General features: G+C 40.0%; 2 protein-coding genes across 2 annotated transcripts; both read left to right on the forward strand.

Moving 5' to 3' along the window:
• The first annotated feature begins 499 nt into the window (after positions 1-499).
• On the forward strand, positions 500-1858 carry LOC146692090 (uncharacterized). The gene is made up of 2 exons (XM_085432040.1): positions 500-593; positions 743-1858. The coding sequence occupies exons 1-2, from the start codon at positions 515-517 to the stop codon at positions 1741-1743; spliced, it is 1080 nt and encodes a 359-aa protein (XP_085288166.1). The 5' UTR covers positions 500-514; the 3' UTR covers positions 1744-1858.
• A 631-nt stretch (positions 1859-2489) lies between these two features.
• On the forward strand, positions 2490-5252 carry LOC146692091 (uncharacterized). The gene is made up of 2 exons (XM_085432041.1): positions 2490-2580; positions 2656-5252. The coding sequence occupies exon 2, from the start codon at positions 2673-2675 to the stop codon at positions 3675-3677; it is 1005 nt and encodes a 334-aa protein (XP_085288167.1). The 5' UTR covers positions 2490-2580; positions 2656-2672; the 3' UTR covers positions 3678-5252.
• The last annotated feature ends 8206 nt before the right edge of the window (positions 5253-13458 follow it).

A 13458-nucleotide genomic window follows, 5' to 3' on the forward strand; every position in this document is an offset into this window, starting at 1 on the left:
GATGTGCCCCTTAACTGGACAAACTATTTGAACTGTTAGGCCTGAGTCGGCTGACTTTATACTGTTTGCATGACATATTTTTTCCCTCCTGCTGATCAAACATTCTGTGTTGCTGATAAATATTGTTCCAAGAAAAATAAATCAACCAAATTTGGGAATGCTTATTTTTACCCTTTCACAAGCTCCCTCTTTCCTTCCTTCCTTGCCTACCCCATCCCCTTTCCACTGTTTAAAAGAAAATCTAAAGTACAAATATCTTTTGTAGTTTCATTTTTTACCCAATAGTAACCAATTAGCCAACAATGTATTTTTATTTTCTGACATTAACTAATAGACTTCAGCAATCTATTTCAGGAGTTTTTAGTAGAACTATAGTATTTTATTCTTGTACTTTCCCGTGAGGTATGAGCTGCTCACTCTGTTGTAACTGCCTGTCCTTGACAAATGACTGTGCAGTGACTGGTCCGTGTTTACACAATAAGTAATGATTAGGTTGGGAGATTCGTCTCCACAAATGAGTAATTTGGAAGTGAGCAGTGATAAATCTGATATAAGCAGCAGTCTGCAGATGGACACACATTCAATTGCAGCAGGTATTTTTTGTTGTTTTTTTCACTGTGTCTGATTGCCATGTGCATAAACTGATTTGAAGATTTGTTACTTGTAGCATTGTTTTGTAGCAAATGCAGATGTAATAATTTCCTTGTATTTAACTCTCACTTCTACTCGTCTTCTTTTCTAGATATGAAGTCCTGGTATGTTCTTGCTTTTCTGTGGTTGTCATGTTTCTGCCACAGAGCTCTTTCCTGCCCAGCTCTCTGCACCTGTTATCCCAGAAGAAATGAGGTGGTCTGTAATGAGCTTCCCCTGACAGAGTTCCCCTCTGACGGTCTCCCGGAGAACACCACCTTGCTGACTATCCAATTCACAAACATCACCTCCATATCTGAGGCCCATCTAAATGCCATACCCAAGTTGCAAGGGCTCCATCTGTACAACAATCACCTTCACAGCCTTCCCTCTCATCTCCTCAGGGGCGTTCCTCACCTCAACACTTTGGATCTCACCGGAAACAGGCTAAACAATCTGCCTGCAGATGTCTTCAGCCACGCCCCACTACAGAGCTTGGTGCTGAAGAATAACCTTATTAGAAAAGCTGATGCAGAGTGGCTTTCTTATAACAGTAGCCTGACCTGGTTGGATTTATCTGGAAATGAATTAACAGAGATCCCAACTAATCTGCTTCTGAAGCTGCCCCACCTGGAGAACCTTGACTTCTCAAACAACCGTCTGGATAAGATACCAGCAAATTCTCTGAGTCAACTGAGCAAACTTGAGAGGCTAAGCCTGCAGAACAACAAGCTCGACACGCTGAATGGATCTGCATTTCAGAGCCTGCATAGCCTCACACATCTCTTCCTCACTCAGAATAAACTCAACAAGCTGCCCAAAAACCTGTTCCAGGGACTCACTCAGCTCAGACACCTGAGTCTGGATGAAAACCAGCTGAGCCATATTCCTCCAGGTTTGCTGGATGAACTTCACTTGCTGGAAGAGGATGGCCTCGACTTGACAGTCAACCCTTGGCTCTGTGATGGGAAGGCAGAGTATCTATGGAGGTGGCTTCACGAGAACAAGAAGAAGGCTTTCTTGCCAGACTCCATCACATGCGCTGGACCTCAGCCTCTAGCAGGTCGTTCAATAATATCACTAACAGCAAATGAACTAAACCTTCAGTCTTAATATTACTCCTGCTGGTCTTTATCTAACATGAAAAGAAATCCAGTTCGGCCTGTCGGATTTGAATCACTAAAACATGATAACTATGTGACTATAAATAAATCTGATATAAATAAGACTACTGTCTTGTTTTTTATTTCATTAAATTTAAGTGTGTTCATGTTACATTGTTTTCTTGTTTAGATTTAAATGAGAAAGTCTGCAGTATTATCATGGATTTTATGTTGGCATTTCGCTTAGCTTCACACAAAGGAAAATAATCCACCCACCAGAACATCTAGAGATCTCTAAAACCTCCTGTTTTGTTTGTTTGTTTGTTATTTTTATTCAAACAATGAATGACATTTGTAGGCAGCTTTTTGGCCAAAACCAGGCCAACCATTTCACCCGTTTTCAACCTTTCTGCTAAACTATAGTATTATAACCTGCTATTCTCGGGAATAGTATCCCTCTATTCATTAAACTGCTAACATTAACAGGCTGAGTTCTGAATCTCAAGCACCAACATATGGTTGTGAACTTGAGGGATAAAAATTAAGCCTAATGCCTATTTTTGTTATTTGTTTTCTTTTTGCACAAGTTAATTAATAATGTATCACACATGTACCCTTGCACATTGTGTTCTTGAAAAACTGAAAAAAAAAATATTGATTTATGTGTGGTAACATCAACTTACTTTTAGAAAGTACAGAAAACAGTAACCACTCACTTTGTTTGCTTGGTTTTGTTTGCCTATTGCAACATTTTATCCTGACTCATTGCTGGAATCAAATATCCTCAGAGTTGTGTAAAATCAAGTCAGCGATCAAAACCTGAAGGAATTTCAGCTGTGCTTTTCAGGTAACAACACATTTATAATCACATTGTCACCGTTTTATTACCTGTTGATCTTTTACGCTATTGTTTTCTTCTCAGTGTATTTTTTCTTAAAGATGAACCTGTGGCTGCTTCTTACTCTCACTGCTCTGGCTGAATATGCTTACCAAACGAGAGGCACCCACTCGTGCCCAGATCTGTGCACTTGCTCCTTTCTACCTTCGAGTGCAGAGGTGGTGTGCCGCCAAAGCTCCCTCACATATTTTCCTGCAGATGGTTTATATCCCAACATCACACGATTGTCCATCCAGTCCAGAAACCTCAGCTTCATTACAGCCAGACATCTGAGTTTTGTGCCTCTTTTAAACCACCTCCAGCTGTATCACACTAATCTTTCAAGCCTTCCTTCAGACCTACTGGGTGCCATTCCTCACCTGAGTACGTTGGATCTCACAGGTAATCAGCTGATTCATCTGCCCCCCAAAGTCTTCGTCCATTCCTTGCTCCGTAGTCTGGTGCTGAAGAATAATTTAATTGAAAAAGCTCATGGAGAGTGGTTTTCCGACAACAGCAGTCTCACCTGGCTGGATTTGTCTGGGAACCGTTTAACAAGCATTACAGCTGCTCTGCTTCAGAAGCTGCCTCATCTGGAAAATCTCGACCTAAGTCATAACCATCTGCAAGAGCTACAGCCCGACACACTAGCAAACCTACATCACCTCGAGACACTAAACCTCGCTGGGAACAAATTAATTTCCCTGAAGCCTTCAACGTTTAGTCACAACGTGAAACTCTCACAGCTGTTTCTGCAGGAGAATCAGCTCCGAGAGCTGCCAGTGACGCTCCTCCAGGGTCTGCAACACCTTGAACTTCTGCTGCTTAATCAGAATCGGCTACGGTATCTCCCCTCAGGTCTGCTGGATGACAGAAAATCCTCTTTTCAGATGACCGTAACAGGGAACCCCTGGCAGTGTGATGCCAACCTGGAGTATCTGTGGAAGTGGCTCACTAACCATCCTCAAAATGTCTTCTTTCTAGATGAGGTGGTCTGTGACGGCCCTGAAGCTCTGAAACATAAACAAGTTGTTTCTTTAACTGACAGTCAGCTTGATCCTAAATGACAGAGACTCACAATTAATGATGTGACTGTGAAACAGATGTTTTGCATTATTACTGCACATATAACCAGCCTGTTTCTTGTGAGCTGTCATTTATTCCCCCTTTGTTTAGATATTGTCCAGCCCACCGGGTGGCGTAAGATACTCAATAAATTTTCAGCCCAGAGGGCTGAATAGGCAGTATGGCTCATTTACTCAGTATATCCCAGCCAAAAACATGTTAAACCAAATGCATTCACTAATACATTCTCACTGAATTGATTTTCTTTCAGGCTTGTTTTCTGTAAGATTTATAATCGCAGATTGAGATTAAGTAACCCAGGTTTAAAAATGCTCTCACTTCCATAAGGGATCAAACATATTTTCATGAATAATCAATTTATAGTCCAGAGATTAGGACCAGAAATGGACGTCCTTGGTAGAAGAGAAGAGAAGAGCTCTTGTGAGATTCTCATGGTGCACGCTTGCACCAACAGCTCTGTCTCGCTTGTTTGTTGTGTTGCAGATTGCAGCATTGTTTCAGTTGTGCCCTTTTGTGTTTAATGATGTTGAGCATGTGGGAGTGAGTGGGCAGTGCAATGGCTCAGTCTTGCAGCTGACCTCTTCTGGATGTGTTTAAATATCTCCCTTTTTCTTTCTTTAGGTTTCTTTTTTCTCTCTCTTTCTTTCATATTGTGTATGGGTATATATCTTCTGCATGCCCACACACCCCCATACTCACGCCTTGATCACAGTGAGTGCACTGGACTATAATTTATTACTTTTATAGCATATAAAACATTGGAGCCTCTTGAGGCTGTTACTTATGAAAATTAAACCTTGTTCATAAAAGTTCCCCAGAGAGTTGAAGAAGAACTCAAATGGATTCATGTATGTCTTCCATTCCACCTCTTTGAATTGTACCCTGAAGGTTAAAGGTTGGGGAAGTGGGCTCAATTCCCTCTAATGAAAATTCTCTCAGGTTGTGAGCAGATGCATTCAACTCGACCTTAACAACGTCCCTTTCTGTTTGTCTTTAATCTGCTTGTGCTTCTACAACCCACAGGCTCTGAGGTTTGGAAGTGTGTGGTAGTGGTGGGCATTACTTTGCAAGGAAAAATGAGGATGAAACTTTTCTAAGTGCTGATGAGCACAGAGGAATGGAGTCTGTCTAACTGTCTGCTAATGAAGAACACTAAAGTCTAATAGATCATATGTGAGGCTTGGAGACAAGAAAATTACTGTAGCCTTTCTGACTTTGTTCTGCAATAATGGAGATGTGATTTTCTTTGATTGCTGCTAATTAGCACATGTTAGAACTCATTACTTGGGATGAAATGTGCCAAATTTAAAATAACATATTTTTTTTATTTTTCACTATATTAGAGTTGGGGTCATTTCAGTGTGTTTTTTTTTTTTAATCGGCAACAATAGTCTTGATTTCTTTTCTTCAGGATGTATCAATGAACTAGAACAGCTTGTTGAGACTCACATTTTATTCTGAATTGAGCAAAGAAGAAATACCTTGATTTTCAAAGGAAGTTGTTTTTTGACTATGTACAACTGATTTTTCGCATTAAATTGACAGAATAATCTGCTGATCTTTTGTCCTCATTTCCATTTTCTTACTTTTTGTCCCTCTACAAGGACTCGAGGAAACCCACCTATGATTAGTTAAGTAGCCTAACATGCATGTGTTAGGACTGTGGATGGGATTCAGAGCACTCTGAGAAACCCCATCATTTATATTAAATGGCTTCAGCTCTACCTCTGTAATACATATCCAGTAAAAATGCCATAATATTGTACGCTGATATATAGATACAAATGCTGTCAAAGTACATTTTGCTGATAAAAGTACACTAAAAAGATTTAAGTGTACAAAGTTGTATTACTACTAAGCAAATTTGACTTGTAAATGATATGTTGATGTATTTCTGGCATGTTAACCAAAAAGGTTACATCACACATGCAGCAGTCATTCATTTAGAAATGTGTTTTTAAATGCAAATGTAAACTCTTTTTGCTGTGGTTTTGATCCCCACCATTCAGCCTACTCAGTATCTTCTACTGTCTGCTCTTTGGTCATGAGCAGGAAATGAATAATTGATTTTCAGAGCCTTTTCTCAAAAGGGAGACAATGCTGTTGGACTGATATTGAATCTTCGACTGGAAAACCACGACAATGAGCCGAGTGACACTTCAAAATTTGAGCCGAAGTAAAACAGAAGGTTAATAGTCTGCAGTGAGTTAGCATATTCTACTGTTCTAGTGATGGATGGATATTCTTCAGACTTTAGAGAAACCAAAGTCATTATTAGTTCTGCATGTGAGTCAGATTGGGGAGGTTTTCAGCATCAGAGAAAGAGTTTTATGATCTCTGAGTTTGAAAAGTGTCGAAACAGATTAGAAAAAGGCTTGCATGTGACTCAGATGTGCCAAAGCTGCACTGCCATGACTTTGACGTCATTGTTTTGCAACTGTCAGTAAAACATGCCAGCACTGATAAAATGAACTGATATGTTTGTACGAGTGTGATTCAGATGGGTTGGTAAGCTTTGAACCAGTTCTTGATTCTGATCCTCGTTCACAACAGAAAAAAAGTTCTCCCTTAGTCTCACGCTTTTTCTTTTTTTAGTAACTGCTGCTCAAAACATTGAGGTATAATCAAGCGTACCATTATTTTATGCAGGGCACAAACTTAAGCTCAACCACAATCCCAGCAGATCATCTCAGGCCACATCAGCTAATGACCTAACTGAAACCCTTTTATGCATCCTATTGGACAATCTCAGTTTATGACTACAATTCAGGCAGCTTTGGCCTGCCTACATTTAGACCACCAATCCACTTTGCAACCCACCTTCTCTGATCTGTCCGACTCGATCAGTGTTTGTTCTTATCGCCTGATCTTCGCTGTGCTTGGAGCTCGCTGCTACTCCTCCTGCCTCTGGCTCTGGGGTTGTTTTTGTTTTTTACCTGTACTGATGTTGTTCACCTTTATTCCTCGGCTTTGATATTTCGTAGGTCTTACTCACCTTTTTATGCCGAGTGCGTTTGAGCTCGGGCTGTAATAAGAGAAAAGGTTGTTAGACTCATTAAAAGCTTTCCTCAAGGTGGGTGAGAGAAGTCACGCTGTGGCTGCCTTCAGGAGCTCGAGGCCATTACCGTGCAAGCACTTAACAAAAGTAACACACTCCCACTAAACTCTTTATCAACCTTCCCACGTTTTTGCCAGTGATTGAGGGCACTTTTGTTTATCCGTCAAACCCATGCATGTTTAGGATCAGCATGTATTCCTTCAGCACATTTGATCAATAATCCCAGAAGCAGTTAAAGGTGATGGATTTGGGGGAAAATAATTAAAAATGCTTTGTTTATCATAATCAAATATGTGGATTTTATTCTTGTTATTTTCCTGCTCATATATCACCTCACTACTTGACAACATAAACATGGCGAAAGAAATGTGATGTAGTATTTGTGCATTATCCCATTATTGGCAAAGAGAACTGAGGTTGCTTCGCCTACTGTATGATTGGTTGTTGTAAATGGCCTCCCATGCTCTCTGGGGAATTTCGCTGTTAAGAGGCTCTGCCTAGATGGATGCCACGTTTAACACTGTGCCACAAATCACCGCTGTTTTACTGCAGGAACAAAGATTGTGTGAGGTTACCTCAATATCCCCAGACATAGGAAAACAACGAAAAACAGCATCCATCAAAATCTCAGTAAAAATGCAGACATAGGTGGAGGAAATCTGTGATTGTGGCACCAAAATATGAAGAGAATTTCACCACAATCGATGAAGAACATAAAGCTGCACTCATGATGGCTGTTTAAGAGGGAAGACATCCTTTTAGTATCTAGATATGGCCAAGTAAGGCCATTAAAACATCTGTGGGTAAAGATTTGGTATGCTTTATACTTGTCAATTTAACTTGGGGAAGAGGAAGTCAGGTTTATGTTATTCCAAAGCTACCGTGCCAAAAAAAAAAAAGTGTGTAATCTTTCCTTGACAAGCTCATTCACACCATTAAAACAGACAGATTAATTCCTCCTTTCCCTTCAGGCTGTACAAACTGCAGGATCAGAAGCTGATTTAACATCTTTCATCTCAATATCTTGTCACAGCTACTCCTGCCATGTCTCGTTCTATAATTTTTTTGTCTTTCCAAATTGATTTCTTGATTACAGTTCATGTGTAATCACCCACCGTGACACATGCAGAGGACAAACAGAGAGTCCTCAGAGAGTTTAATTACCTCCGAGCGCAAAGCCAAGGACTCGGCATTTCATCACGGTCTGACATCTAAATCTCCTTGAGGACCCCTCGCATCCTCTGCCATAAGTTTTCATGTCTGCTCGCTGATGTTCTTTCACTGAGCTCACATGGATTATCATCTGGCACCATCTGTCCTGGGGGGCTTTATGCAGTGCTTATAACAGACCTTTCACCTGTTGTTGGGGCGCTTGCAGTGGAGTCACACAGAGCTGCCAGCAGCCACTGAAACTTGTTCAGAGCAGTTAGAAACGAGGTTAAGACCACTGAGGAATCATGTGTCATTGACAGGCTCTGAGATTAGCTTAAGTCAACTGTTTCTAAGTTTAAAAAATAAAACTAATAAGGAAAGAGATCATTTGTCACATATAAGAGAGCTTCTGAATAGATCTCTGTTTTTTAATCTTTTTTTCTTTAAGGAAACTGACTGTGCATGATTGCGGAGGATTAGCCAGGAGCTGAAATCGCTCTATTAAGGCTCGCTTTCTCCTGGCTCAACACATAAATCTTCAACTTTTGGGAAATGTGCTCCTTAGTTTTTCTCAAAGTTAATGTAGATGAGAAGATCCCACTCCCCCACAAAAACTGACTAAATCAGACAGCCAAAGTTTAAAAACAGGGATTTGACGTTTTATGGAGGCTTATATGTTCCTGTGCAGTTTACAGTTTATCTATATTTAAAGTAAGATGGGCTCAATGTTCTAATCTATAAAACTTTGGGTTTGTCATGGACGATTTTTATGTAGGAATAATAAAATTTTTCATAAAATGGATTTTGCCTCCAATGCTGTGAATGTTCTTTATTCAAACCACATTTCTTTTTATTTTCTAAAATAGGAAAATGGTACAGGGATTTATTGAAACATATTTGCTATGGTCGCCTTTGTGCTTCAACACTCTTTGAACTCTCCTAGGGAAGCTTTCTTGTCATTTCTTTAAGTAGTCTTCAGGAAAAGATCTCCAGGTTTCTTGAAGGACATTGAAAGCTCTTCTTTGGATGCTGGCTGCCTTTTTTTTCTCCATCAAGATGATCCAACACTGCTTCGATAATGTTGAAGCCTGGGCTCTAAGGAGGCCAATCCATTGTGTGTATTTCTATCCAGGTATGCTTTTACTGCATACCTGGTATTGCATCCTGGATCAAAATCTGACCATACTGCTCTGTGTTTATAATTCAGTCAATTTTGTAAAGCTCTCCAACACCACTGGCTGAAATGCAATGCAAACCATGACAGAGCCTCAAAGAGCCTTTACAGATGGCTGTAGACACTCACTGTTGTACCTCTCTCCTGACCTACCAAATGCTGGCAATGATTTGAATCAAATATTTACCATTTGGACTGATCCCTACATAAGATCTGCTGCCCCTGTTTCTCAGGTTTTTCTCCCTGTTCCCCTTTCTTAAAAAATGTCTTCTTGACAGCAACCCTTCCACTGAGACCATTTCTGATGATGCTTCACTGAACAGTAGATTTAATCGGCTGAGTGACCAGATGTATCTCTCAGGTTCCTGTTTCTTAAGGACATATAACTTTAGACACTGATCATCATCTCCTGCAGAAAGTCTTTTTAGTCCCGCCACTTCTTATTTTGTCCTCTACTTGCTTCTTAAAAAAGTTTCTTTAAAAAAGTTTTAAGTACACACTATACACCACGCTGAGATATGCCAAGTTTTCAGCTAAGAGCTCATCTCTCTTGGAGCAAAAATATTCTATGCCTGTCAAGTTTTGTTATTTTTGACATTTTTCATAGATTCAACGAAAGAAATTGGAAGAAATTATAAGTGATGAGTGAAAAAACAGCCAAAGAAAAACTTTTAACAACCTCCAGAGACCCTGGAGAACTGTTGCTCAAGACCGCTTTGAAAAAATTACATAAAAGTCTGAATCCACAGAAGCAAAATCTAAGAAATATAAGTAAAGAAATTAAGCACAACTCAACACTTTTGCAAAGTATTGTATTTGTATAAAACTTTAGCTAATTTCCTCTTGTTAGCCTCCAGGGATAGAAAGCCCAGGCTAGATATTACAATACTGCAAAGCTGTCACACTGAGAAATGGAAACTGCATGACTGAAATCTTTTATGACAGAGACAAATTTCACAACCCAGAGGAGGTATACATCTGATAATGCCCCCACTAAATATTGTTTTTATGACCTGCCACCCTAAATTGATTGTAATTATTGTTGGAACCCACTACAGGACAAGGATGTTCCACTCCATAAAGCTTCATTGTCTCTGGATAAGATAATCAGCACCTGCAACTGTGTCAGTGGCTCAGATCTATCACTACAGCGCTGGTCTCTTGAGGGCAGTTTCCTTAATGGGATGTCCATACATTTATCAGTAGAGGTGACACAGGACCGCTACAAGATGCCCTTTGTAATCCATTTTTGAAGCGAGAACCATCAGTGAAGGGCATCAGTGAATTGACTAGGTGAGCAAAGAAAGAACAACATGTGCCAGAAGGAAGCAGACAGTCATACCTCTTTGTTATACTGACTGTGGTACAAAAGGGAGCCTTTTTTTTTCTTTTATCTGCTGCTTTTTATAACGTTTTAATTGAATTAATTTGCTTTTTAAAAAAAATCAAGCAGTGGATGGGTTGATTTTTAAACAAACGGGGGCAGCTTTACGAGCTTCGGCTTTGAAAAAGTATTTTGAAGCTGTCCGAGGCCCTGATCAAAGCACTCAGCACAAAAGTAAAGTGTAAAGCTGTGACACAGAACACAGTGCACAGCCACAAAATGACAAAGACTGTGACACAATGCATAACAAGTCGGTAACAACAAGAATAAATACACCATGATTCTGACTTTAATTTACATATTCATATTTGCTGAATGAATGTTCATTTTACTCTGGGGGACACAGCAGTGTCAGCATGAAAACAGTGGAATATAAAGAGGAGATTATTTTCCTGCCCTCACTGAGGCTGGTTTAAACAAAGCCTTCAGTGGCTGAATGTATGCATTGTTTGTATTGATGTTCTGTATTAAATTTTCAAAGAAATGGCTCAAAGGTTTTCTAGGAGTTAAGATAAGCAAAAAGGCAACTCAGAGGTCTTTACTGAATATTAAACACTGTTCTCAAGCAAGGAGGCAATTAGCCTAGTTTAGTATAAAGGCTAAAACGAGGGGGGTAACTGGCTTTTCACTGGTCACACTTATTAAGCTGGTTAAGTAAATGTTTTAAACTGATGACCTTATATGAAGTCATGTCGATAAATGCCGCAGTCCTGTTTGGCAACCCGCTCTGTGAGTACTAATCCCACCATGTTCTCAAACGTTTACTAAAGTTTACTACTACAAGTTTTCGTTTTTACCCTTTTATTGATGATGAAAGATCTGAGTTTATTTGGGGCTAAAAGAAGAAAGTAGTTTTTCTAGTACGCTAGTCTCATTTAGGGGCCATAGCATAGTCTGTTTATTGGCGCTATACACTTGGAGTTTCAAATTGAAAAGGCAACTAGATTCCTGTTTGACCACAAATGTTTGGTTTACTGTTTATATTATTGTGTTATAATCAAATTTAATATAATGGGATCATTTTTTACTGATCAGCAGTCCTAGGAACAGCAAAGCAAAGAACCTTTTGTCTTTTCATATATATATATTTGCCTTTCATATATATACAGTGGGGCAAAAAAGTATTTAGTCAGCCACCGATTGTGCAAGTTCCCCCACTTAAAATGATGACAGAGGTCAGTAATTTGCACCAGAGGTACACTTCAACTGTGAGAGACAGAATGTGAAAAAAAAATCCATGAATCCACATGGTAGGATTTGTAAAGAATTTATTCGTAAATCAGGGTGGAAAATAAGTATTTGGTCAATAACAAAAATACAACTCAATACTTTGTAACATAACCTTTGTTGGCAATAACAGAGGTCAAACGTTTACTATAGGTCTTTACCAGGTTTGCACACACAGTAGCTGGTATTTTGGCCCATTCCTCCATGCAGATCTTCTCGAGAGCAGTGATGTTTTGGGGCTGTCGCCGAGCAACACGGACTTTCAACTCCCGCCACAGATTTTCTATGGGGTTGAGGTCTGGAGACTGGCTAGGCCACTCCAGGACTTTCAAATGCTTCTTACGGAGCCACTCCTTTGTTGCCCGGGCGGTGTGTTTTGGATCATTGTCATGTTGGAAGACCCAGCCTCGTTTCATCTTCAAAGTTCTCACTGATGGAAGGAGGTTTTGGCTCAAAATCTCACGATACATGGCCCCATTCATTCTGTCCTTAACACGGATCAGTCGTCCTGTCCCCTTGGCAGAAAAACAGCTCCATAGCATGATGTTTCCACCCCCATGCTTCACAGTAGGTATGGTGTTCTTGGGATGCAACTCAGTATTCTTCTTCCTCCAAACACGACGAGTTGAGTTTATACCAAAAAGTTCTACTTTGGTTTCATCTGACCACATGACATTCTCCCAATCCTCTGCTGTATCATCCATGTGCTCTCTGGCAAACTTCAGACGGGCCTGGACATGCACTGGCTTCAGCAGCGGAACACGTCTGGCACTGCGGGATTTGATTCCCTGCCGTTGTAGTGTGTTACTGATGGTGACCTTTGTTACTTTGGTCCCAGCTCTCTGCAGGTCATTCACCAGGTCCCCCCGTGTGGTTCTGGGATCTTTGCTCACCGTTCTCATGATCATTTTGACCCCACGGGATGAGATCTTGCGTGGAGCCCCAGATCGAGGGAGATTATCAGTGGTCTTGTATGTCTTCCATTTTCTGATGATTGCTCCCACAGTTGATTTTTTCACACCAAGCTGCTTGCCTATTGTAGATTCACTCTTCCCAGTCTGGTGCAGGTCTACAATACTTTTCCTGGTGTCCTTCGAAAGCTCTTTGGTCTTGGCCATGGCGGAGTTTGGAGTCTGACTGTTTGAGGCTGTGGACAGGTGTCTTTTATACAGATGATGAGTTCAAACAGGTGCCATTCATACAGGTAACGAGTGGGGGACAGAAAAGCTTCTTACAGAAGACGTTACAGGTCTGTGAGAGCCAGAGATTTTCCTTGTTTGAGGTGACCAAATACTTATTTTCCACCCTGATTTACGAATAAATTCTTTACAAATCCTACCATGTGAATTCATTGATTTTTTTTTCACATTCTGTCTCTCACAGTTGAAGTGTACCTCTGGTGCAAATTACTGACCTCTGTCATCATTTTAAGTGGGGGAACTTGCACAATCGGTGGCTGACTAAATACTTTTTTGCCCCACTGTATATGTGTGTATATGTATATATATGTGTGTATATGTATATGTATATATATGTGTGTATATATGTATGTATATGTATATATATGTGTGTATACATGTATGTATGTATATATATATATGCATATATATGTATAACTAAGCTTTGAGATTGCATCCTGCACCAAGACCAAACTCATCTTTACTTTAATATCAAAACATTAAATTCGTTTAATTGCATTTAAGTTTTCTGAAACAGTAACACAGGAAACTAAATGGAGCAATTAACAGCACAGAGTAAACATATTCA

This window comes from Copadichromis virginalis, linkage group LG15 (genome assembly GCF_057382275.1).
Source record: "Copadichromis virginalis isolate Kocher_CV1m ecotype Utaka linkage group LG15, C_Virginalis_male_GT1.1, whole genome shotgun sequence".
NCBI classification, from domain to species: Eukaryota; Metazoa; Chordata; class Actinopteri; order Cichliformes; family Cichlidae; genus Copadichromis; species Copadichromis virginalis.